This window comes from Kryptolebias marmoratus, linkage group LG18 (genome assembly GCF_001649575.2).
Source record: "Kryptolebias marmoratus isolate JLee-2015 linkage group LG18, ASM164957v2, whole genome shotgun sequence".
NCBI lineage: Eukaryota > Metazoa > Chordata > Actinopteri > Cyprinodontiformes > Rivulidae > Kryptolebias > Kryptolebias marmoratus.
In genome coordinates this window covers 5,131,679-5,158,201 of record NC_051447.1, presented here as the reverse complement: position 1 = coordinate 5,158,201, position 26,523 = coordinate 5,131,679, and the positions used below count along the sequence as shown (strand labels likewise).

Genomic DNA, 26,523 nt, shown 5'->3' with positions numbered 1-26,523 from the left:
ATCTATCAGAGCACTGAAGGATTGCTCCAACACCCCCCACCCCCCACCCCCTTTCAGGTGGTGATCATCATGTCTGTCAGGCTGTGGCTGATGGGTGGCTCCATGCCTCTATTTTCAGAGCAGGACAATCCCGCCTCCTTCTCTCCTCATTTGCTTACCAGGTGAGTGTTAAACCCACAAACTGTCACTGTCGCAAAAACAAAAAAGTTACTGTATCATTTTCAGTGCAACTATTATTCTGTGGCACCTTTTTAAATCAGTGTGGTTCAGTGGTAATTTAGTAATTAGTGTAAACTAATTAAGTAATGCCTAAATTCTTTTTTTGTTGTAGAGCCACCTAGGGCTGGAAAAAAATCAAACTGAAAATCACTCTCGATTCTCTCATAGACATTTTATTTTTTTTATAAATGCGAGTTGTTAGGCAGGTGTATGTCCTGTCTTTCAGTTCTAACTGCATTCACCTGTGCAGTTACTGATTTCACTGCTGCAATGGTCACATGTTAAACAAAACTCTCCTGATTTGTTATGATGTTGTAACCCTAACCGTCAATGAAATAATTTACATTCATAAGACTGTTTAATTACTATTGTCCAATTATGCCTTATGTAGCTAATTTGCATCGTAGCTACATTTATTTTTATTGTATTTGCTGTATTCAAAAAACAAACTCTACTTCATTTAACATCTGCTTGACAGCAAAAGCCCAAATTTAATTTTTTATATATAGCTAAATAAATTCAATTAAAAACAACATTCTGTTCTCCACAAACTCAACACATTGCTAAGCTACTGACTTCAGTAAATAAATACTTTTAAAGTTCATATCTTGTTAAAAACTTCACATTCTGTATCCCATGATTGTAACTCGCCTACAAACTTGCTTCCAAGTGAATAGATTCCTGAGCTATTTCGCATACTGGAGGCTGCTGATGTGAACTTCTACTCACCTTCAAAATAAAAGCACTGCAAAAGCCAGTTTGAGGTACAGAATTAAAAGCTGGTACACTTAATAATCTCACCAACAACTACAAAAAAAAATCTCTTGCATGAATGTCCTTAACTAAAAAGGGACTCGTCCATTTTGGTTTGAAGTTACTATTTTGATGCCACTTTTGACATTTCTAGCTACATTTGAACAATTTCTTCTTGAATTTAAACAGTATACTATTAAGGCATGGAGGATTGAAAGTTATGAAGAGTTTAAGGTTTTGTCACAGCATGTAGGTGGGGCTAGAAATCAAACTTTTACTTCTAACCAAAAAAAAAAAACACATTGTTGTAACTCAGACACAGAACATCTCATCTGTACCAAAATCTGCATTTGACCAAAGTCCATTACTAAAAACATCTACATGTGAATATTATGCCATTTCCTTCGCCTCACCCAATGAGAACCGGAAGTGTTTAACGAATATTATGCTCTTACCTGCTCAATTTAATGCTCAACTCCAATTTTTTCTTATTTCCGATGTTTTTGTGTGTCTGTTCACATTATAAATAAAATGTGACCGTCATCAGACTCCAGTGTGAACAGACTATGCATGTGCAGAAGAAAAATGTGATGTCACACACAGCACGCTGTGTTTATGGAAATAAATATGGATGCTACACATGTTAGCACGTGTGTATCCATTCTGAAGTTGTTGTGCAGTCAGAGCTGGCAAAATTATTACCTGCCGTGTTTGTTTTGTCCAGTGTTTACATTTGATCTTGGCTTCCCATCGACTAAGGTGCAGAATATTTATCTGATTTAGTACCCCATATGAAAGTGATCACAGTTGGATTTGAAAAAAATCTGTCTCCCCTAGCCAGTTGTGTTTGTTGAAGAGATAAAGATGGAAGTAATGTTTTTAGGTTAGAAATAGGCATTCAAGAAGACTGGGCAGTTTGTTTACTTAAAACACTTGAGTTTAAAACCAAAGCAGCTTAAAAACCAGTGGTATAAGCTGTACGTGTCTGTCATGATGGTGGTATCTAGAGAGTTCAGTATTTTCTGAGGTGGTACTCAATTAGAAAAGTTTGAGATCCACAGTTCTAATCAACACCTAACTTTAACTTAACATTTAACCTTGATTCATTTGTTGATTTTTATCCTTGAGTTAAAATCTGAGCCCTTTTTAAATAAAAAAAAAATTGCTGAATGAATTCTTCTTATTCTTTCCCCCTTCTGTTTCATTTTTGTCTTTCTTCCATCTTTTACTCCTTCACACGTGTGGCCCCCCTCCTGGCAGGACTTTAACCTACTCATACCTGCTGTTCTTCAATGCTTGGCTGCTGCTGGCCCCTGTCATGCTGTGTTATGACTGGCAGGTGGGCAGCATTTCCCTGGTGGAATCTGTGGGTGATGTGCGAAACGTTGCTACCGTGCTGCTGGCTGTGGTGATGGTTGCTCTCAGCATGCACTGCATCTTCTCGCTGCAGGTAAGAGGCAGAGTTGTTGCTCCCTCTTTTCTTGGTTGCATGTCAGGTTTTCAAGAACGGTGTATAAAACGACGAACGAAGATATCTAAATCAACCATTTAAACATTTACTCATCAATGAAATCAATCCATTACCAAACACAGTTTGATCCGTTTTATTTAGCACCTCCGTAGGCATAATTGGCAAATTGTTTTCTTTATAGAGGAGTCATCTAAAGAAAACAATCTGTTAAATAACATTTTTATATTTTTGTAAATATATTATTGTACTTTTCTCTGTGCAACCCTGTCGCTTGATTTTTGAACCTGTTCAAGTTTGTGCAGCAACCTTCCTCTCAAAGCAGAGTCGACATGAACATCTCCAGCCCATCTCTAGAGTGCTAGAGCTGTAAATTGACACCTGCACATGTGCTCTCCTCTGACAGAGAATGTGTGTAGATGTAAAAACCAGTCTGATGATAAAGACTATTATTTAAAAAAAAAAAAAAAAGAAATGGTCCAAATCTGCTTTTCTTCATTTCTAAAATGTACACCAGCAGATTAAATCATAAATGTGGGGGTGACTGCCAACGTGGGCACAAAGTGGGTGGAGGTGGGCCACCAAATAATGTGCACGGCCAACAATGCAGTTTTGCAAGCAGTGCACACAAAAATGTCGGGATTTAAAAAAATTCGCAAAAACGCAGCTGTAAGGCTTGCTGGTCACTTGGTTACAGCCAGAATTTAATGAGACTGCAGGTGACCGTAAATTTGACTGCAAATTTGACTGCAGGTTGACTGCAAATTTGACTATTGTGGCAATTTTCCTGCAATTTTGTTTGGCCAACTGGTTTCCAAAGGTTGTAGCCCAGTGAGATACTACCTTTAGTGAAACATTTCAGACTCCCAGTGAGGGGCCACTGAATCCTGTTTGTTCAAGTAAACCCAACCTTTGTGAGAAAAACATGCGAGAGGAGACAGCAGACAATATATGATGGATTGAATAAAACCAGACATTACTGTTGTGAATGAAATGAACTGTAGTTTGATTTACTCATTTGTTTGTAACAAATTGTTAATAGTCAACACAAATTGGGTACAGCTGCTGAGTATGTATCGTACTACTCATTAAACTTCTCAGCCTTTCTCTTTGTAGCAGTTGGACTTGAAGTCTTTTGACTTTAATAAAAACCTGTTTTGTCTCGTGTTGTTGGTGTGAACGTGTTCGTGTTTGTCCTTTTCTTTTCCCCAGTGGCATGAGAACAGGGAGGTGTTGGTGGGACTGTTGTTCCTGGTGTTTCCTTTCATTCCTGCTACAAATTTTTTCTTCAGGGTGGGATTTGTTGTGGCTGAGAGGGTTCTTTACATGCCCAGGTGAGAAGAAGTCTATATGTCAGATTGTGAACAACACAACATTATGCTGAATCAGTAATTATCGGCCACTGACGAAGGCAAAGGCAGAGCAATAATGTTTTTGCCCGTGTGCGTTTGTTTGTCTGTACCTTTTGCAAAATATCTCATGAACCAGTGGAGAAATTTTAATGAAACTCTCATAAAGTAAGTCTAAAACTGATTAACTTTTGGTGTCAACCCTAATCAAGATGGCCACCGCAGCTAATTGACATTAGCCAACACAAAAATGGCTACAATGAATGCATCAAGGGGCTTGGACCCCCACGACAACTGTGTGCAGTTCTAGTATTTATTGCTTATGTAGGGTTTTGCTAGTTTTAGCTTTAGGCTACAATTCTGGTAGGGGCCTTGGTAGCTCAGTGGTCAGTAATGTGCTCTCGTAATCCTGAGGCCGCAGGTTTGAGCCCAGGTTGCGTCAGGAAGGGCATCCGGCGTAAAACAACTGCCAAAATCTACCATTCGAGTTTGCTTTCTGTGGCTACCCCTGCAGAAGGGAGCAGCCGAAAGCAAAACAACAACAGCTACAGTTTTCATCTGTTTAGCTTGTAGCTACTGCTTGCTAATTTTAGCTTTTGGCTATTGTTTGGCTGATTTGAGTATCTGTTACTTCATCTACAGCATTCTTACTGCATTTTCACAAAAAATATTATTTCTCTAGTTGCAATTAATGCATTGGACTTTTGAAGTAAACTGTCTTTTTTACTTTCTTTTTTTGTATTTTTATGTGTTTTTTGTTTTAAATTTATTAGAATGTTTTCATTTCAGTGTTTTTATGGCTGTGGTCTTTATTGTACAGCACTTTGGTCAACTTGTAAATGTGATTTTATTTATTTGATTATGTGCCACAGAAATGTGTGCCAACACTAAAGTAATCTTTTTCACTTCACGTTCATTTCTTTTTTCCCTCCACCCTTCCTGGATTCCACTCGTTTGCCACTCCTGCAGCATGGGTTACTGTATCCTGGTGGCTCATGGTTTTGGTCGGCTGTGTTCAGTGGCGGGTCGCTGGGGCACCGTGCTCCTCAGTGGCTCCATGTTCCTCCTGCTCCTGCTCTTCTCCTGGAAAACTGTTCAACAGAACAAAGTCTGGCACTCCAGGGAGGCCCTTTTTCTGTAAGTCTGTTAGTTCTCAGGACTTTGGCAACTTTCAGAATTGATGTTTTCACACACAAATACTCGTTATCCGTGCTTTTGCTAGAAAAACCTTTAGTTTAACTGGTCATTTTCACTGCAAACTATAACTTACTGTTAGCTTCACTGCAGTTAGCTATAGTGACATAATCCCACCACTCTATCTCAGTTTATAATCGTATATGTTAATTGTTCTTGCCTGTGTGAGTGTGAGGGGGCAGGAAAATGGTGGGCATATTCCTCCAAGAATCCTGGGCCTTTCATTTAATGAGAAATGTTGAGTTTGGCTTGTTTCAGATGGTAAAAATTCTCTCTTCTGCTGTCCCTGTTTGGGCAGTTTGGTTTCTTAGACATTTCTTTAATGAAACTTTCACTTGTGTACTTCAAACTGGGATTGTTCTGACCGCCTGCATAGCACAGTTAAGATACTGATAGTGTCAGCCTATGGTCTCAGTACATTTCAGTCAGATTTAAGATTGGAAGTTTTGCATTTACACCCTTTGCTCCGTTTTTCTCAGTCCAGTTTTACTCCTGAAACCTCACATACGTATATGTACTTATAAAACATCCCTCTAAGAAGTTAAAAAATTACTAATAAAACCTTTTATTGCTTCAGTTGTCACTTTATGCCAGTGGTTCTCAGACTGTGGAATGTGACCCCTGGGGGGTGACTGCTCCTAATTTTTATTTATGTATTTTTGGTCTTGAAACATTCGGAGGTGGAACTATTGTTTAGCTGATGGTATAACGTGGACTTATTGAGTGTTTCTGTGGTGCTGCGTGGTGTGAAAAGTGGGAGCCTTCCCTATTCTTCAGTTGGTGTATGACCCAGATAGAACTGCTGACGAACAAAGAGTTGGAGGCTGGAGGAGGCATCACCTTAAATCAGGAGCAAAGGGTCTGACTGATAAAGGTTAACCTGGGAAAATTGGAGCGTGACTTTCGAGATATAACATTGTGATTATATGCGATTGGAATTGGTGCAAACTATTTACTCACGCTTGTGACTTTGTGTCAATGTGGTCTCAGAGATGTAAAGATATCTAAAAACACAGAAACAGGAGAAATCCTGCTGTTGGAAAAAACTGAAGGTACGAGATTAAAAAAATAATAAAATTTTTAAAAAACTGAAAACTGTCAGCTTCCAAGATAAAGTTTAAAAGATTCAGTTAAGTTCAAAGTAAGTATATAGTGCCTATTTATAACAAAAGTGATCTCAGGACACTGTACAAAAGAAAAATAAGTCCAAATGATATATCTAATTCAAATCCATTCAGTTCAAACTGTATTAAAATACAGAACAGTAACATACAGTACATTATAAAATGCCAATTAGTCAAAGGACACTGGCAGATTGCGTTGAGTCTTCACTTCATTGCAGTCTCCCATCCTGAGCAGCACATTGGTGACAGTGGAAAGGAAAAACTCCCTTTCAACAGGAAACCTCCAACAGAACCAGGATCAGGTCTAGGCCAGCTGGGGTTTGAGAGGACAGAAATCAGACACAGACGAACACAGAAGATTGGTTAAGATGTAGCTTTTATGGGAAGGAAAAAAAGGTTAATGATAGAAATAATTACAAATACAAACGTGAAGAGTAGAGCGAGTAAAGAGCAAAATTAATGACGCATTTTGAAACGTTATACTGGACCTCAGTAATAAGCTACAGTAGTTTTTAAAAAGAGAACTTGAACATTCTGAGCAGAAAAATCCCTTTTTTCTAAATCAGCATCAGTAATAATTAAACACTAAACCCTTAATACTGTGATAAAATGACCTCAGAGGTTAGGGCTTTTAAGTTTTATTAGGAAGTTCAGCTTTTGGGGTGCCCTAAAAAGTTCCAGCCCTTGAATCTGAATGAAATTCATTGTGAGCATACTGTATTTTTTCACTGTTTTTCAGGAATATTCTGTGACTCTTTGTACCAAGATTCACAGTCTGCTGCTAAGTATTTTACACACCTCCACCTGGAAAAAAAAAAGAATGCCCTGCATTTAAAATAGAAGTCTTGTCTAAAAGGGGATGGTTTTTTGTTTTTTTTTCATCTGAATTTGCTCAAATGTTCGTGCAACAATTTTCATCTTACAACAAAGCATCATTCTCCTTTGTCCTTTTTATTGTTTTCAGTTCTGGTATCCAGACTCTGCCTCACAATGCCAAAGTCCACTACAACTATGCCAACTTTCTGAAAGACAACAGCCGACACCAGGAAGCCATATATCACTACAACATCGCCCTCAGGTGAGATCGCCAACAGAAAATGAATGTAGGTCCTCCTCGAGAAACCAGACACAGTATTGGAAAACCCAGGGGTCAACTTGGACGAATAGTTGAGTTCAACAGCTCAGCCTGAGCAAACCTCAGTCTGTGGAAGACGAGTCTTGGCTTTGATGCACACAGTATTTACAGATAGTCCAATAGTCCAGCCCTTTTTTTCTTTAATAAGTGTCTTTTTCCTGCCATTCTTCTATGAAGCCCAGTTCTGTACAGCTTCTAGCAGTCCTATGGACAGATCCTCCCATCAAATAGCTGGATTAGGATTACCTTTAGCCTCCTAGATGTGAGTTTCCTCCTCCTCCTCTGTGAGTTTTGGTGGACGACCCTCTCTAGGCAGGTTTGCTGTGGTGGCATCATCTTTCCTTTTCCTAATAATGGATTTAATGGAGTTCTGTGGGATGTTCAGGGTTCTGGGATATATTTTATAACCCAACCCTGATCTGTACTTCTGCACAACTTTGTCTCAGACCTGTGTGTTTTTAATGCTTTAAAAAAAAATCAACATAAATTCCATGTCAGACAGCAAAACAGAAAAAATAACCAAAATGGATTAATACTTTTGTGACCTATTATAAAATGTGAAGCTCTCGCTGTGTGCTAGTGTGGGAAAAAGGACTCTCACATCAGGGATACCAAATAATATACCTGCCATGAAATGTTTCAAAGTGCTGATTATATGACATAACTGTTTGCCATACTGGGCATGCCTTGTTTCCCTCCGCTAGTGTGGATCTTTTCTACACAGCTGATTTGAAACAAAAAGGCAAACTCCTGCTTTTATAGAGCTGCTCACACGTGATCCGTTTATCAGTGCATTTTGATCCATTTTTATTTTTTACCATGACTACATTTCTTTTATAAAAACATTTTTTTACAATGCAATAAATGTCCATCTTATCTACTGGTTACCATATATACAGTTGAACAGCCCTAAACTGCATCTAAACCAGTAACAGCTTATTGGCTTTCCAGCACACATTAGCTTACATTCAGCTCTTCTTTATTCCTCATAACTAGAAATAAAAAGTTTTAGAAATCTGAGAATAATGAATATTTTTTATCTATTTTTTCATCTGTTTTAAAAAAAGCAAATATGTATTTAAAGTAAAATATTTAATGTTTTTACCAAGAAAAACATTACATTTCACTGCTAGTTTTGTTACCGTTTTTCTTTGTCAACTCAAAGATTTAGAGTTGCATCATGAAATGAAAATTATTGTTTAAATATACCATCCTCCGCTCCTTTGCTGACAGGTTATTCCCCCGTCACGCCAGTGCCATGAACAACCTGGGCACCCTGACGCGCAGCCAAGAGGAGGCTGAGCGTTACTATCGGAAAGCGCTGGATATCAGCCCTCAACATAACCGGGCTCTGTTTAACCTGGGAAACCTCCTCAAGTAAGACGCACACTAAAAGGCTGTTTATGAGTCAGCGTGATGGTCTCACCTCTAAACACAAAAAAAAAAATGTTATTATTCATGAACTTATGTCTATGATAAACAGTATTAATCTATTCTTACATCTTGTACAACATGACACAAAGTCAACTGTAAGCACTACAGTATTTGATGTTGCGTTTTCCCCTAGGACTACAACTGATGATTATTTTGGCAGTCAATTATTTATTCAAATATCTTAATTAGTCAGGTATTGAAACTGGTCACTGGTATGTAGTACCAGTGACGTACTATAGTAGTGATAGTGCTGATGATGAAAATGTTGATGGTTATTCTGTGCCCCAGGTCTCAGGGGAAGGAAAATGAGGCTGAGGCTCTATTGAAGGACTCCATACGCTATGGTCCACATTTTGCTGATGCTTACTCCAGTTTGGCATCACTCTATGCTGAGCAGGTAAAACATCCAGAAACAGACTGAGGGACTGGCAGGCTTTTTTTTTCCCCGTCACACACTTGTGATCAAATTTTGCAACTAGGATTGAGTGATAGGCTAAAATCTTTTCCATTTCCAATAACTGATGACTGGCAATATACGGCTAAAATTAGATGTTAACATACATTTTATAAAAAGACAACTATTTTACTTTTCTCGCTGTCTGACATTAAATCAGACTAAACCTTTCCTGTTTTAGGTCAGTCAGGATTCTCCAACTTCTTTCTATTTGGTAAATTCCCAAATAATGAGAAACAGACTTTTTTTTTTTAAGAAACATATTAGTTTCTTTAAAGTCACAAGTTTACATCCATTTTCCTAGTTTTTGGTAGCATTGCCTCTAAACTCTATGACTTGGGTCAAATGTTTTGCTTCTCACAATAGTTTGCTGGAATTTTGACCCATTCCTCCTGACAGAACTGGTGGAACTGAGTCAGGTTTGTTGGCAGCGTTGCTCACAAATGTCTTTTCAGTTCTGTCCACAGAATTGATATGGGACTGAGATCAGGGCTTTGTGATAGAAGCTCCAAAACATTGACTTAGTTCTCCTTAAGCCACTTTCTAACTGATGTGGCAGCATGCTGAGGGTCATTGTCCATTTGAAGACCCATTTGTAGCCAAGCTTTAACTTCCTGGCTGATGTCTTGAGATGCTGCTTCAAAATTTCCACATCATGTTCTTTCCTCATGATGCTGTCCATTTTGTATTGCATCAGTCCCTCCTGCAGAAAAAATCCCCACAACCCTCGTATTTCACAGTTGGGATGGTGTTCTCAAGCTTACCCCCTTTTCATTTGCATTTGCAAACTGTAATCTGGCTTTTTTTTATGTTGCATTCGAAGTAATGGCTTCTTCCTCGCTGAGTGGCCTTTCAGTCTGTTGTTGCAGAACTTGTTTCTTTGTGGATAACGCCACTTTATAACCAGTTTCAGCAGCATCTTCACAATGTATTTTGCGTATTTTTGGGGGTTGATTAGCACATTTCACACCAATACATCTCAGGAACACAGAACCCGTCTCCTTCCTGTGCTGCCAGATGGCAGGATGCTCCTATGGTGTTTCTACTTGTGTATAATTGTTTAGGCAGATGAACGAGACACTTTCAGACATCTGGAAATTGTACTCGAGGATGAACAAGAGTTGTGGAAGTCGGCGATTCTCTTCCTGATATCTTGGCTGATTTGTTAGATTTTTCCCATGATGTCACCAAAGAAGCAGAGTGTTTTAGGTGTGCCTTAAAATGTATTCCCAGGTGTGCCTCCAGTTAACTTCATTAACTTGGTGCCTGCAAATAATTAACTGAAGCTAAGTCTGATTTAATGTCAGACAGTGAGAAAAATGTTTCTGTATTTTCATACAGTGTATGTAAATATCTGGTATCACCTGTATGTTTGCTGCAGCTACCTCAGCTCCTACACTTTGTAGTGCTGATCTTATAACAGTAATATAAATAAATTAAGTATATTTGTTTAATTTGTTGCACAGTTAGTGTTTATGTCTGCTGTTTTGCAATCAACTATCAGCTCTTAACGTCTCATGAAGCTGATTAACTCCACAGCTGATCCATGAAGAAAAACGTTTTGTGGTGCTGCAGCATTTTGTCTGATTGTTACTGATTGTTATAAAAATTGTGGCCTATTGTATTTATTTATATTTGGCTGTCTATTATTGTCTTATAAATTAGACTTTCAGAAAGCGCAAATGAACCACCTTATTTAGTGTTTTTTTTTTTTTTGTTGTTGCTTCAAAACTTTTTTGGTTCATCTTAAATTGATACTATAGTCCACATTTTAATTTAAAGCCATTTAAAAGTAGTTTTGAACGACAACAAAAGTAACAATTGTTCTTTTCTTCCTTGTCTTTTATGCCTGCAGCTGCCTACATTACACAGTGACTTGTGTGTTTTTTCAACAAATATTTCTCTTAATATAAGTTTATTTAAACTGTATCTTGTTATTTTGATTATGATGGAATTATTTTTTACCAAAACACCTGATAGAACGTGAGAGGCTTTATTTGCTGGAAATAAATGAGGTGAAATGCACACAATCAGTGTGTATGGTTTGGGTTTTAATTCTACTTATTTACAAGTCAAAGCTCTTTAAAAGAGAAAGTTAAATTTGCTAAAATAAAGTAAAAAATATTGTCCTTTTTAAAAAAAAAAAAAAAAAGACTACTACTAATAGATTTAAATCCACTCGTTTTCCCTGGAGGTTGTTACAGGAGCCAGTTGTACAGTAGTGTTTCTTAGTCATTCTTCTTGTTAACATTGTATTGTCATTTCTGTTTGCTCACAGAAACACTTTGCTGATGCAAAGGAAGTGTATTTAAAAGGTATAGAAAACTGTCCAGACAGCTCCGACCTTCACAACAACTATGGAGTATTTCTGGTGGACACAGGTGAGTTAAATCTTGGATCTTTCTGGTCCTGGGTAGAGTGACTAAATAATCAGCCACTGTATTTTGACTACACCTCTAATGTTGAATCAGTTTACCTTCTGTTGACAAATATCCCTAACTCCCTGAGGCGCTGGAACTCCACCTAGACCCCACATCAAGCTGTCAGTAGCAGGACTGTTGAATCCCAAAAGTTGCAAAATGGGGTTTTCATAATATAATTATTCTTCAAATAACACAGATAATTGATAGGACAAGACAATAACTAACCCTAACCCTGTAAAGTGTTTTCTATGGCCAGTGTAGATGTCAAAGGGACATCCCTTTGAGGACCAAAATGTTCATATTTTGGATTGAGAAGGCAGATGGTTTGAGAGGGGGGTAAAGGAAGCCATCTATGTCAAAAAGGAGAAACCAACATTAAACAGAGGAGGAGGTCTCAGATTCCAGCTTTCAAAAACATATAAAGGAGCTTTAGACCTGATCCCCAGTCAGTTTCACCCCAAGCAACACCTGCACTCATGTGACCAGAGTGGCCCCTCAGTGAGTCAGACAAACAAGGACCCTAATGAGCCTCTATTGTTAGGAGAGTGAGAACAATTTGCAAGCAATCCAGCTTACATCACATCTCGGCTTTAAAAGCTCAACTCCACACTCTCTGTTTCTGAATTGAGAAAACTCCTCGGATGAGAAGCGAAACATCTTCAACTACAGAATAGAGGTCCAGTTGTTTTTGTTTTTAACCTTTTTTGAATTCACAAAAGCTAAAGAAATCATTGTTGACTTCAGGACGAACGGGGCTGACCTCACTCACCCTTTAAAACGGTGACTTTGTAGAGAGGGTCAACACCTTCAGGTGTCTTGGTACCCTCATCTAGACAGATCTTTCCTGGTATAACAATATTACCAAAGTCACCAGGAAGACCTAGCAGCATCTATACTTAATGAGAGTGCTCTGAAAAGACAAGCTGGATAGAGAGCTGTGGTGACCTTCTACAGATCCTGTTTAAGGAGCGTGCTGACGTTCTGCATCCCTGTGTGGTATATCAACTGCACTGAAGCAGACAGGAAGAGACTGCAGTAAGTGGTTAACACAGCACAGAAAATCATTGGCCACCCTCTCCCCATCCTGATGACCCCACTAGAGTAAAAAACGTTACCAAGGACAGTTTGCACTGATGCAACTTTTTGACCTGCTGCGTGCCGGAAGGTGCTACAGGTGCATCGAGTCCAGGACTAACAGAACTGTGTTGAATGCAAACCTGCACTAACTGCAAATTTTGTTTGTATCATTTATTTATCAGAAAGTTGTCTACCTCAAGAGCACAATAATACAAATTCAATATATACCTTGTGCAACTTTTAAATGTTGTTTTCATTTTCTGTTATGTTTATTTAATTATATTTTCTGTTTATCTATCTTGCCTGAAGGATAATCTTGTTGAACTCCATACAGTGACTAAAAGGTCTGATTTGTATCAGTCTGTTTTCTCTGTCTGCGCTCTTCCTCTCTCCAGGAGAAGGCCACCTGGCTGCTGCCCACTACCAGGAAGCAATACGACTTAAACCAGAACATTACGTTGCTATGGTGAACTTGGGTCGTCTTTTGCGATCGTTCAATGAAAACAAAGAAGCTGAGTCTTGGTACAAGAGGTAGGACAAGTAGCTTTTTTTTTTTTTTTTTTTTTTTTGAGGTAAAAACAGTTACTGGATATTTTTTTGTATCACCTGTTCTAGCGAGGGGAACAAAACAGTGTAGAGACTTAATAAGGGGCAGATTCTCAAAGTTTAAAGAGGCCCTAGCTCAGACCAAATTACAGTCTGCTCTGTTAAACTGATCCAGTATTTTTCCAACAATGGTTATTATTTCCTGTACCTTATCAACAATACAGTACATTCATCTAAAATAATGATATTAAAATAATAATGTTTCTTGTTTGGTGATTTGCGACTCACAGCACAAGAAACATGCATTTACAACCTTATAGATCCCGGTACTCCGTACTTTTGCAGTTCCCCCTCGCAGAATGCCTCAGTTTGTTGTAAGCTTTCTCCACAAAACACGTTGACTGGACAGTAAAACTCCCATTACCCCGTTAGGAACTCTACAAGAGTAAAGATCTGGTCCACAGTTCCACAACCAGAACAAAAGCCACACTGCTCCTCCTGAATCTAAGATCCATCAAGAGGTTGGAACCTCCCTTCTGACACCATGGAGTAAATTTGCCATGGGGGGGCAGGTCTGAGTGGTGTGGTCCCTCGATAGTTGGAACACACTCTCTAGTTTCCTTTTTTAAAACTGGAGACCGTCACCCTGTTCTGCCACTCCCCAGGTGTTGTCCCAGTCCTCCATGCAACATTGAAGAGAAGTGTCAATCATGACAGCCCCACAATGTCTAGAGTCTTCAGCATCTCAGGGCGAATCTCATCCACCACCTGGCGCCCTGCCACCAGGGAACATTTTAATTATCTTTGTGACTTCTGCCATGATACGAGACTGATAAGAGGCTCCTGAAAGGTGGATATAGTGACCAGATTAAAGAGATCCTTAAAGTGTTCTTTCCACCGTTTGACAATATCCTCAATCACTACAGTATGAACCGTTTTTGCTTCTGCAACAATAGAAGCTACAGTCCTTCTGGCAATCATGTACCTGTACTTCAGGAGACTTCTAGGACATCCAAGCCCTAAAGTAGTCATCTATTAGCTTGCTGGCCTCTGTGACCTCCAGTGTCCACTAAGGAGTTCTCCAGTTCCAATGAAGACCCTGAACATGGCCCATTCAGATTCCATGTTTCTAACCTCCCCCAGGACTTTTGAAAAACTTTCTTGGGAGTGTGAGTTGAAGATCTCCCTGGCAGCTCTGAAACACATTTCTAAATCTACTTTTGATCTTTTTAGCTTTAAAAAGATATCTTGACTCTTCTACTGAGTTTAGCTAATACAACTTATGCTGTTGTCTTCTTTTTGTACTGCGGTCTTACTACTTTTTGCACAGGTCAAACGAATGGTCAATCAGACAGCTGTTTACAAGTGCACATGTTTATCCACCCCTCCTCTCTCCATTGTCATGTTTTATCACCGACTGTCTGTTTGACAGAGGCAAACTTCTGCTAGCTTTATATAACACTCAAGGAAGTAGCTCAGATACAGTACGGTTTGCATATTTTCAACATTCAGACAAATTAGTTTGGGATTCTGGCAACTTTGTGGGGTCCAAAAAAATTAAAAAGGCCATATTCGTTCCTCAAGTAATTAGTTAAATAGGCCTGATCTGAACCGTTCCATTGTAGCTCTGGCTGTATGTTTAGGGCTGAAGTTGATCCACCACTAATATGGTTCTGAGACTGAGGTAGTCACAGAACTGAGTTGGCAAGTACGTGTGAAGTGATAAACGGCACACTGATGGGGTTTTGATGTGTGTATGCACAAATGGTAACATGTCGTGGCTAGTTTGATTGGTTTATGTGTAAACAGCCAACAGTGGTTTAAAGAGGGGATCATCTCAGTAGCAATGTTGCAGAATGATAACGTAATTGTTGGTGGAAAATGACTCATGCTTCGGTGATACTCCAATCAAAGAGTTGGGACCATCACAGAGCATCCTTCACTCAGTCCCTCAGGCTCTTGTTCAGGTCATTACAAGAAAGTCTATGCAAGTTTGTCAGTTCATGCTGGATTAACACACAACAGGTCTGCTGTCATTGTAACAATAGATGACAAATAAGTAACAACTTTTTGTAAAATAATGAAGATCTTTGCCTCCTGTCTTTAGAACAAGTTCATCACATTGATGTCATTAGACCTCCTGCAACTCTAATATATTTGATGCCACAGAAAAAACTCTACATCCATTTTAGTTGATGCCAGCTGCATATTTTTAGCTGCAAGGGCCTCTGGCTCCCCTTGAATCTTTACATCTTCTGTCAGTGAATATGCATTAAGAATATATAAGTCATTTAGTTGATGTTTGACTGCAGACAGATCGGTGTGCTGTAGATCTTTAAAGACATCTGACGTCTGCCTGCAGGGCCCTGCAGGTGACCAGGAAAGTAGACATCCTGACTCCCCTTGGAGCGCTGTACTATAACACAGGGCGCTATGAGGAAGCTCTGCAGGTGTACAGAGAGGCTTCAGCTCTGCAGCCAGACAGCACTGAAGTCTGGTTAGCTTTGGTGAGCTCACACACACACACTTATTCTTTGTCTTCTTTACCAAATCAACCTCTGTCAGATCATACTGACATACTTTTAAAAGTTGGGATTTTTCTTTTTCCAGGCTCAGGTTTTGGCCATGGCTGACCTCAACTCGGAAGCAGAGAAGATGACCTTGGACATCATATCCAGAGAAGGCAGCTGTATCGAATGTTATCGCCTCCTCTCTGCCATCTACAGCAAGTGCGGGAACTACTCAGAGGTGGCTGTGTGTTTTTGTGTTACTTTTCCTCCAAGATTCAAATGCCATACTGGAGTTTTAGCAGGGTTCCTACACAGCCTTGAAAAGTATGAAAAAGACTGGAATTTGGTTGTAGTGTTTTCCTAGCCTGGATAAGTCTGGAAAAAAGCAAACAGAGTTTGGAAAATCATTTCTTTTAGACACTGTTTCCTTTTGCGTTTAAAAAAAAAAACAAAAAAACATCTAATTTTCTAAAAATTGTTTAAATTGGAGGGTGTTTTTCACAATAATTTTATATAAAAAGATGGACATAGTCATAATAAGGTTCACTTTCGGTTTAGGTATCACATCAAGCTGCATATTTAATGTTTTAGCCATCAGTACCTTAGTTTTTAGGTTTCTGATTGAAGATCCAGACACATGAAGAAACTCAGGTTTACAGGTTTTTAGGTAGCTAAAAATATGCAGCTGCTATCAGCTAAAATAAATGTAGCATGTGATGGCTTTTTTTTTTTTCCTGTTGCATCAAATTTATTAGAGCTGCAAGAGGTCTAATGACATCAGTGTGATGAACTTGTTCTAAAGACAGGAGGCAAAGATCCAAATTATTTTTCATTCATTCAGATGATAAAACCACAGCTGTATAAAGTTTCACAACAAATTTACAGATGTTCTGCAGTCAAGAATGGCTCAAAAATTGGCACATTTTTTTTTACATTAATAGACTGGGAAAATATGAAATTTCAAAATGGAAGTTGAGTAGGAACCCGGTTTTAGACAGTTTCAGTCATGAATGATTAATAGCTCAGCAGTCGTCAGCTAACACTCCTGCGGTTACCGTGGAAACGAATCAGTTGCTGGTTATTGCAGAGCAGCTGCCACTCATCCTTCTGCTCTTTTCTGTGCACTTGTGCTTGTTGGTACTCGCCTTTTTGCCCTCTTATTCCACACAAACGCATATTTACGGTGTTAACAAAACGTATTTGCTGTTCAGTCTGATCAAGTGTGTCGGACAATCATTTGGATTATAAATTTGGTGTTGAAAGGCATCAGAGGTTTTAACAGAGGAGATATTCACTGCCAATAAAAAGATCAGCAGTCAGAATAAGGATGCTGGAGAGACTGTAGGTTTATTGGTTTGTTTGTTTCCATGTAAGTTTATTTAAGTAGGGACAGCACAAAAAAAGGTACAAATTAAACCTGTGTGTTGATCTGTGTGTGCTGATGGTGTGTGTCTGTGCCAGGCTCTCCATGCCCTGGACATGGCCTTGCAGCAAAATCCCGGTGATCTGACTGTTAGAGCAGAGCTGTATTTCTCCAAAGGAAACCAGCTGAGAGAGATGAACCAGCTGGACCAAGCCTTTGAGGTAAAACCTGCTGCTCCTTCTACTGCTGTCCTTTTCCCTCTTATTAATTCACTCTCGTGTTTTTCCACCTTCTTTTGTCACCTTAGTTCTGAGGTTTGGCATACTGGGACACACATGAAACTAGCGTTCATGTAAGGGATGTATATCACACACCACCTTGCATGCTCACGTTTTAAACAAAAATCTGTTAGCACTGGGAGTATGTGTTGGGCATGACTCAACTACAACCTAATATTTTAGCTCAATATCCATAAAACTGGCTGAGTTATAGCCATTTTAGTGTTTGATAAGATTGATTAGTAGTGGCGACCATCTTGAATAGTTGACTCCAAACGTGAATCAGTTGTAGATTTACATCCACTGATTACTTTGAGAGTTTTAATAAAATTTGTCCAGTGGTTCATGAGATAATCTGCTAACTGTAGCATCTCACTGCACCACAGCCAGTTGGTGAACAGCATTATTGAGGGGGTCTCTGAAATGTATTGTGGTGTTATCGGAGATCTCAATTTTCACGCATGAGTTGGGGAGGTGCGCAGTCCTGTCACTTGTGTTTTGATCAGGTTCAGAAAATGTTGTCTTATTTAATTAATCAATAATCCTGAATGAAAAATAGAACAACAAAGAATATGAAAATATAGACTGTTGAAGTTGACTCATCATGAAAAATAAAATTTCTTTTATTTGTGTAACTGCAGCATAATATTCCCAATGTTTTAAAATGTGCCTGAGGTCTAGTTTAGAGTTGTGTCTACGTGGACTGCTTGGGACAAAGCAGAACTGGACAGGTCAGATTGTAACGAACTGTAACATGACGTGGCAGTGGTTTCTGAGCTGTCACCATTGATTTAATCTGTTTATTATCTGTCTCTGATATTAGAGCTACAAGCTGGCTGTTAAGCTTAAACCAGACCAATCCCAGGCCTGGATGAACATGGGAGGGATTCAGCACATCAAGGTAGGTCCCACTCATAGAAATCAGTAATAGTAAATACTAATGATGGCTGCATTTACATGCACTATAGCAAAAAAATAAAAATACAACAACAACAACAGCACACTGTTTATTTAAATCAAAGTAGAATGTCCACTGTTTAGTGGACATTCTGCTTTGATAAAGTGTTCATTTGTGGTGACAGTGTTTGTCTGAGAATGAGATGTTTTGTCTATTACTAAATAAAAAATATTTTAAAAGCAAAGCGACTGACCTTCTACTCTGTAGCTGAACACGTTTCCCTTCCCATCCGGAGAGTTATATCATTTCAAAACTAGAGTGTGGTGTTCCATGCCTTAAACTGCATGAGATTCTCAGTTTATGCAGCTAAATTCACCTGCAGATTAATCTCACTCCCCTCCCAACTGGGGGTTGTTAGCGCGATTTCTGCGTTGACTAAAGTGGTGCCTGTCGGCCTCAATTTGACTCCAGTCAAAATGAAAAAGACCCCAGAGGAAGACCTGTTCATTAAAAAGTTTCATTTTCTAACTAAATGAGGCTTCCAATGGGGACTTTTAGTGTCCCTAACAGCACCAATTGTACAGTGGTCGCCTAAGTCATTAACAAAGACACCAGTATCAGAATATTTATGTGGTGTGTTATTAAAAAAAAAAAAAGAGCTCAAAAAGAAAACCTTTGTTTGGACACTTGGGGTTAAGACAAATTGGAAAATGAATAATCATTCATTTGAGAAACAATCCTAATTGAGATCCCCTACTGAAAGGATTTCTTGGTCATGTAATTGGGATAAAAGCTGCATGAGTTATGCTGAGGTATCAGGAGTGGCAAAGGAAGGCCTATAAGAGCCAACAACAGTTACAAACTGATTACCAAACAAATGAACGTTTAAAGCTGGAAGCGGGGATTAAAATTCTCTGTCGCCACAACCGATTTCTGGCATTTGAAATGTGGCCAGGACGGATTTCAGTCATCTGTAAAAATGAGAAGGAAATAAAAACGTCTTTTTGTTGTGGTCCCATAAAAGCCATCTGATGAGCCGTGAGCAGTGTTGCTAATTTAGAGACTTTGTCTATATTTAGCACATTTTCAGACCCCTCCAGTGACCATTTTTCTAAGGATGGAAGTTGGAACGATGATATTCAAAAGAAAACCAGGAGAACTAGCGTAGATGAGCAGCTTCCAGTGAGCTGTGTAACACGTCTCTGTTGGGACAATGGTTGGAGCATATCCTCCTCACATGTGGAAGGTCTGGGTTCGATCTCTGGCCAGGCAGTCACATGACTGTCATTGTAATTATTATTATAGTCAAACCAAAACACTATCTTTTTATAAACGTCAATAGTTTATCCCACTAATTGGTACAACTACCGTATCACATTCATCCTCCTTTTGTCTGCCTGGTTGATCCTGTTCGGGGTTGTGGGGAGCTGGGGCCTAACCAGCTGGTCATCAGCCCAACTATATCATTCCTGATATAAAGTAGTGAGTGCATTGTACCTAAGATATAAACGATTTGAAATATTATTGTAATTTTAGACTTTATTTAATCAGAAAATGTCTAGTATATGATAAATGTGACTACAATAGGAAGGTTTATGGTAGAAATCAGCACAGACTATGATCTATGTTACAGGGCAAGTTTGCCTGTTTCTTTTGCTGCGCTTGCATCAATATGTTTAAAGTATGATGTCACACAGTTTTCTTCATAACACATGTACAATGTGTTTGTCCACAGGGAGACTATGCAGCTGCCAGGATGTACTACCAGCAGGCCCTGCTTCTAAGTCCTGGTTCCAAACTTTTGAAGGAGAACTTGGCCAAGCTGGACCGGCTGGAGAAGAGACTAACAGGAGGAGCGTAACCCGAACGTTTACTGATCCTGCCATGTCCCGCACACAGGTTAGTGGAACAAGACGCCCTCTGTCCCGTGGAAGCCCAAACACCAGCTACCAGGGTTGGTGGACCAAGCAAACCTGCTTTTAAACACAGCACGCCTGAGTGAGGGCAGACGGGTGACACGACCTGTCAGGAGTGCCAGGGGTTTGGCTGCAAAGAGTCAAATACACCCACACAGCTACAGTCCAGAGTCAACACCAAGGAAGCTGGAGTCCAAAACCCTTTGTGCTCAGCAAAGGGAAATAAGATGAAGATGAACTTTCCTGCACTGTCCACATCTGTTCTGCACATTTTCTTTTCTTTTCATGTTGTTCCCGACTTTCATGTAAAGCCATTTCCTTAATTGTACTTAATTACAGACTGTAATACAGTCCTCTGCTTTACTTTTATATTTTTATTTTTTTAATCTATTACAACCTCTGGTTCTTCAAGAACTCTGTCTAGTTTCTCAGGAAGGGCTTGCCTGTGAAACCTTGTCTAAGGTCAACAAAAACCAGCTACTCCCAGCTCTGGACCCACAGTAAGGAACCTGATTTGTCCACTCTTAGTAAATCTTGTCTATAAAGCTAAATTTGATGCCAGCACACTACACAACCATTTTCTTACCTCAGTTTTTTTTTCCACCCTGTTAAATAAACTCTTTTAATTTGGCTCATCAACCAAATTATCTATCTTTATCTAAATTAAGCCCTCAAAACTCTTCCCCACCATTAATCCTTTTAGGAACCTCCAAAGTTCAACTAAACTTCAATCGTGTGATTAAAATAACTCCTTGCCTGATATTTATTTATAGATAACTCTAAATGATAGCTATAACTTCCCAAAAGTTATTTATTGTGCTATAACACTCACCATTGTCCTAATTAACTCTTGCTATCTGTACTCAAGTCCTGATCAGACTGTACATATGAAATTCTCCTTTATAGATAATAGAAATCAGTTTTATTGTCAAAATTGCTAGTATTTGAGTCAACATAAATGTAAATCCTATGACCTAAACTCCTCAAATCTAAAGTCATTCATTGGTGGTCTGAGTATAGATTCCTTGAGACAGAACTTACATCTTCTTATAGGACTAATAAGCTACTCTTTAATACTACACCCTCTTCTTTTAACATCAGTCTGTAAACATCGAGGAACCGAGGAGAGCAGCTGCTGGAGGTTTTGGAGGCAAATGTTGTCCCATTCTGGTCTGATGGAGGATTCTAGCTGTTTAACAGTCCTGGGTCTTCTTTGCTGGATTTTGTTTGTTTCATGATGCACCAAATGTTTTCATTTGGTGACAGACAGGCCAGTTCAGCACCCAAGCTCTTCTGCTATGCAGCAATGCTGTTTGAATGGATGCAGTATGTGGTTTAGCTTTCTCTTGCCAAAATATGCAACGCCTTCTTTGAAAAACGTCTGGATGGGAGCACATGATCTTCTAAAACCTGCATATAATCTTAAGTGGTTCAATAGAAGGCAACTGGACTTCTCGTGAATTTCAAAGACGTTTCACCTCTTATGCAAAAAGCCTCTTTAGTTCTGATCTTAGGTTTAGAGCTCCAGCCTTATAAGTCGTTATAACGATCACAATAATTGGGCTGTTAGGACACATGAGTCATTAACCCACTCCTCCATCCTGTTGACATTTGTTGAATGCTTCCTAGAGGGGCCAGCATGTGAGCCGTTTTGGTCACATGTTTTAATAAGGTGTGAATGGTTGAGAGACAAAACAAGGCTGCACTGTAGGTGTTAGAAAGATGGAACCTGATGACAGCTCCTTGGTTGAATGTCGATTTTTCACGTTTAATGTACCGTTTTTTCCACACTATAGGGCGCTCTGGATTATAAGACGCACTGGCACTGAATGGTCCATTTTCGAACTTTTGTCACATAAAAGGCACACTGACTATAAGGGGCATTAAGCAAAACAAAATAGCCGCCTGTCTTTTCGGATAAATACTGCACTGACGTAAGCGTAAAGTATAAATGCCTCCACTGCTCGCTAAGGTCCTCGCACCATGTATGGAGCCCTGTGCGACTATAACTGAGCCTTAATGCTGCAAGCGGTGCAGCTTTGTAGTTTACCAAAATCGTACTGAAACATCACAACTTACATGTATAAGGTTCTCCGAATTCTAAGGCGCACTGTCGTTTTTTGAGAAAATTGAAGGCTTTTAAGTACGCCTTATAGTCCGGAAAATATGGTAGACGGCTTCTTTCACTCATTGTTCAAACCACCTGTTTCCTTTCTGAAATGTGCACATTACTGTCCTCAAAAAAGTGAGATCTAGATGAACTACTGAGTTTTGACCTAACAAGCTGCTCTTCTGTGTTGGGCCATTAGTTTGTGTAGCTGTAGTTTTGTTTCTCCAATACAGTGTGGTGAAATGAGTCTTTATACTCCCATCCTCTAGAGGGCAGTGTCTTCACCTATGCCTACTTGTACCTATATAATGATGAAGTGAAGAAGAGTACTAAGTGGTTGTATGTTGGCAGGTGTGTGATTGAAATAAAACATGGCTGAGTTTGGCAAACAGAAAAGTTCTTTGTGGTTTCCCTGCAACATAACATCGAGGTCTGAACATTCCTCACTGAGCTTGTGTTTAGGTGTTTTTTCTTTGGGGTGAACCGGTCTCTGTCAGTGTTTTCTTAGGTTTGAAATGCAACAGGATGGTGTGCTTCAGAAAGAAATCTTTGAGTTTTTTGGATACTCTATCCATGTATGGATTAAAGAAAAGAAGAAGTCCAGTTGCCTTCCATTGAATTTAAGATTGTCATGTCCTAGTTGACTGAGAATCTACAGCATTGTTGAACCTATACATACTTTTCTGCATTGATGGCACCTTTCCAGATGTGTAAGCTGCCCATGCCAGGGGCACTAATGCACCTCCATACTTTTAGAGAGGCTGGCTTTTGAACCGCGTGCTCATAACTAGCCGGATGATCCCTCTCCTATTTAGTATTGAGGATGTGGCGACTGTGGTTTCCAGACAGAATTAATATTTCTGGTTTATCTGACCTCAGATCAGTTCTCCTCTTTGCCTCGGTCCATTTGAAATGAGCTTTGGTCCAGAGGAGACAGCAGAGGTTCTGGATGGTGTTTACATCTGGCTTCTTCTCTGCCTGATAGAGCTTTAAGCAGCATTAGTGGATGGTACAGTGAGCTGTGTTTACAGACAATGATCTGTGGAAGTGTTCCTGAGTCCAGAACAGAACCAGTGGCCCCTGAGGGCCCCAAGAGCAGGAGAATCTAATATTGACTTTCAGCCTTTTGTCCTTATAGCTCAAATTTCTTCCGATTTTTGAACTCTTTTGACAATATTAGGAACTATAGATGATGGGACATTCAAAGTCTATCCAATACTCCATTTAGGAACACTATTCTAAAATTATTCCACTATTTTTTGACGGTGTTTTTGCAGACTGGTGAACCTCTGCCCATCTTTACTTCTGAGAGATTCAGCCTCTCTAAAATGCTTTTTTTATCCCCAGACCTGACTTGTTGACAATCAACCTAATTAGTTGTTAAATGCTCCTTCAGCTGTTTCTTATTCACACCACTTACCTTTTCACAGACTTTTGTTGTCTCAACTGTTCTGTGGCTGCCAAAAAATGAAAATATGTTTATATATTTTCCAAGAAATGACACAATTTCTTCATTTAAACAATTTGTTTTCTATGTTCCATTGGGAATAAAATACAGGTGTATGAGATTAGCAAATCCATTATTTTGACACCTACCTCTGGTGTTTCCTCAGTTCTTTCAGCCCCTTCATGTTCCAGCCACCATTGTTTACTCCTTTTACAATTCACTGTTGTTTTAAATGATCTTGTGTGGGGATTTCTGTCTGCTTGATTGTTGCTTTTCTTTTAGATTTGTTTTTCTCTGCTGTAACACACTTCGTGTAAAACACTGCTCTACGACAGGCGCTTTGTAAATGAAGTCTGATTTTTTTTTTTTTTTATTAAGCGCATTCTGTTCTTATTTACATGTTACACAACATCCCAACCTTTTCCGAACTGGGGTTGTACATTTGTGCAGTGAAAGTGTAGGATATATATTATCATGAAGGAAATGTGTGCGGGAGTTTTGGTTTGGTTTGCTTTTCAAACATGGGGGAGTTTTCTATATTTAACAGATGATGAGAAACTGTGAAGTCCACTTCAAGGTTTGCTGGAGCTTCAGCCACGTCTCATGATCAAGGACACCGGAGGCACGACGTGCCTCGTGAGAATCATCGAGTTATAATTTGTCTCCTGACATAAAAACTTGTTGCTCTGCTGCTTTTTTTTTTTACTGAGCTGATATTTTTAACAAAACAAAAAGGCTAACAAATGAAGAAAGAAAAATATGCCTTTTGTTGTTATTAATATTAAAATGATTATTAGCGAAGCGGTAGAGCTTTGTAATGTGTATCTCTGAAAATCAATCGACCTTCTGCAGGAATATATGTTATAAAGATTACTGTGTGACAGAACGGTAGTTTTACATCATGGACGAGTGGTCCAGGAGGAAGAGCAGCGTGTCTGCTAATCAGAAGGTTGGTGGTTTGATCCTGCCCCCCCCNCATCACATTTGAAGTGTCCTTATGGTGGTATCTCACTGGGCTGCGTCTAGTTTGCAAATGGTATTCGTGAAGGAGCCACCAGCATGTCTGGAAACATTTGTCTCAGGAGCACTAGAACTGTATTTTGACACCTGCGCTTGACAGAAAACACGTTCAGGTCTAAAAATCCAGACAAAACCTAGTCTAAATTGGCCTGCACATTAAATCTGCTAGAGTACATTTTAGTGATGCTGCCAAGACTACAGTGGGGATGGAGATGGGCGATAAAACAATGTGCGTGGCCTATAGTACGGGTTTTTAAGGCCATGCACACAGAAATAAGCCATCCAGAATGTGGCCACACTCCCTGGTTACAAACACTCAGAATAAACTGAGGCTGCACCAGAAAATCAACATGTTTTCTTGCAATATTCCCACAACTTTGAGTCTCCAGCAGTGTGCAGCGCAGTCAGATACTACCTTTAGGCCAGACACTGAATCATATGTAGGCTCTGATATTGTGAATTTGTGTGTGTGAGAGAATATGACTTGTAGTTTTAACCCTGTATGCAGTAAATGCAGTTTTGTTACATCAGAAAAAAGTCGTCCAGGATTGTGGAGCGACTCGAACCCCTCCTCCACGTTAAGGTGGCGATTCTGCAGAGGAGGTTGATGCAAAGGAAAGTTATTGTAGGTAATGCCAAGCTCCTGGTATGCATCTTATATAATGTCTTTTCTACATGGGTTACATTTACTTCAGCGTGACTGGCTCTTTTTTTTTTTTTTGTTTATTTTATTTACCATGATTTTATCCAGAGTATATTGACATATATACTTAGACAAAAGTTTTCTGGTCTGCAGCAAATACATCAATAGTTAGGTCATTAAATCTTACAGTAACAAACCTTAACAGTTGAAAAAGTTAAAGAAAAATATATTGGAAGAGCTTAAAAATGGGCTATCTGAATCACTAAATTACAGCAGTGATTACATTTTTGGTTCGTGTTCAACCTTAAACAAATCGTATAAACTCCCAGATTACTTGCTCAAAGTTGTGTGTGTGAACATGTGTGGCAGCTCCTGCTGCTGAAGAAGACTGCAGTACAACTCTGAGAAGCTCAGCAGGCTCACAGTGGACGTCGCAGCGTGTCACGCCGTCAGAACTGTGTTAGAACCTGGGTGCTCCTCATGGTTTGGTTGATTGTGATTGTATTTTGTTGTGGCATGAAAATGACCAGTGCAATAATTAACATGCACCAAAAGAGTAATAAAAAATAAAGGTATATAACAGTAATAATAACTGGATTACATGGTGTTTTAATTTTTATTCCCTAATGTCTCTGTACGTTGTTTGCAACCTGACTGCTTTTGCATACTTTGTGCCGTTTTAATCATTCGTGTATCAAAACGTTTAGGTCGATCAGAAATACTTTGTTCTGACTTTTGGTATTTGTAACTTTTCTACTTTTCAAAATATTTAACTTTTTCTTTTTAAAATCCCCTTAGAAACACATTGAGATCTCTTAAATAATAATGAAATCTACTTCAGCATTCTGGCCACTATTTTTGACCTATGCTATTTTAAGCTTCCGTTTTGTTCATTCTAAATTTTAGTTACTGTTTTGCTCATTTCTGTTGTGTCAGTTTCATCTTTTCCTCCAAATTTCAGCAGTCATTCAGCACTCAGCATACACTGAAATGGCCTGACTTGTAACTGCAGGGTGTGCTCCACCTCTGCTGCCCGGATCAGGTTAGAGGAGGAATGGACATAAATAGATGGATGTGCAGCAGTTATGTCATCCGTTTGTTCTCTTTACTCATTTTTCTGTGCAGAGTCACGCTGGTGGTCGTAAGTTGCAGGGCCACACCT

The 26,523-nt window shown here is 39.3% G+C and overlaps 1 protein-coding gene across 2 annotated transcripts in view; it reads left to right on the top strand.

Moving 5' to 3' along the window:
• Window positions 1-23,246, top strand: part of tmtc1 (transmembrane O-mannosyltransferase targeting cadherins 1) — a 42,447-nt gene extending 19,201 nt beyond the window's left edge. Inside the window, exons 6-19 of one of the 2 annotated variants that reach the window (XM_017432590.3) lie at window positions 58-161; window positions 2,233-2,422; window positions 3,653-3,774; window positions 4,759-4,926; window positions 7,072-7,185; window positions 8,476-8,619; window positions 8,965-9,073; window positions 11,409-11,511; window positions 13,026-13,161; window positions 15,539-15,683; window positions 15,787-15,924; window positions 17,148-17,270; window positions 18,151-18,228; window positions 19,961-23,246. In XM_017432590.3, coding sequence (XP_017288079.2) covers window positions 58-161; window positions 2,233-2,422; window positions 3,653-3,774; window positions 4,759-4,926; window positions 7,072-7,185; window positions 8,476-8,619; window positions 8,965-9,073; window positions 11,409-11,511; window positions 13,026-13,161; window positions 15,539-15,683; window positions 15,787-15,924; window positions 17,148-17,270; window positions 18,151-18,228; window positions 19,961-20,086 — 1,800 coding nt within the window. In that variant the 3' untranslated portion in view covers window positions 20,087-23,246. The remainder of the gene's footprint in view (window positions 1-57; window positions 162-2,232; window positions 2,423-3,652; window positions 3,775-4,758; window positions 4,927-7,071; window positions 7,186-8,475; window positions 8,620-8,964; window positions 9,074-11,408; window positions 11,512-13,025; window positions 13,162-15,538; window positions 15,684-15,786; window positions 15,925-17,147; window positions 17,271-18,150; window positions 18,229-19,960) is intronic. The other variant, XM_037981213.1, reaches the window with a different exon arrangement.
• Window positions 23,247-26,523: the final 3,277 nt, after the last annotated feature.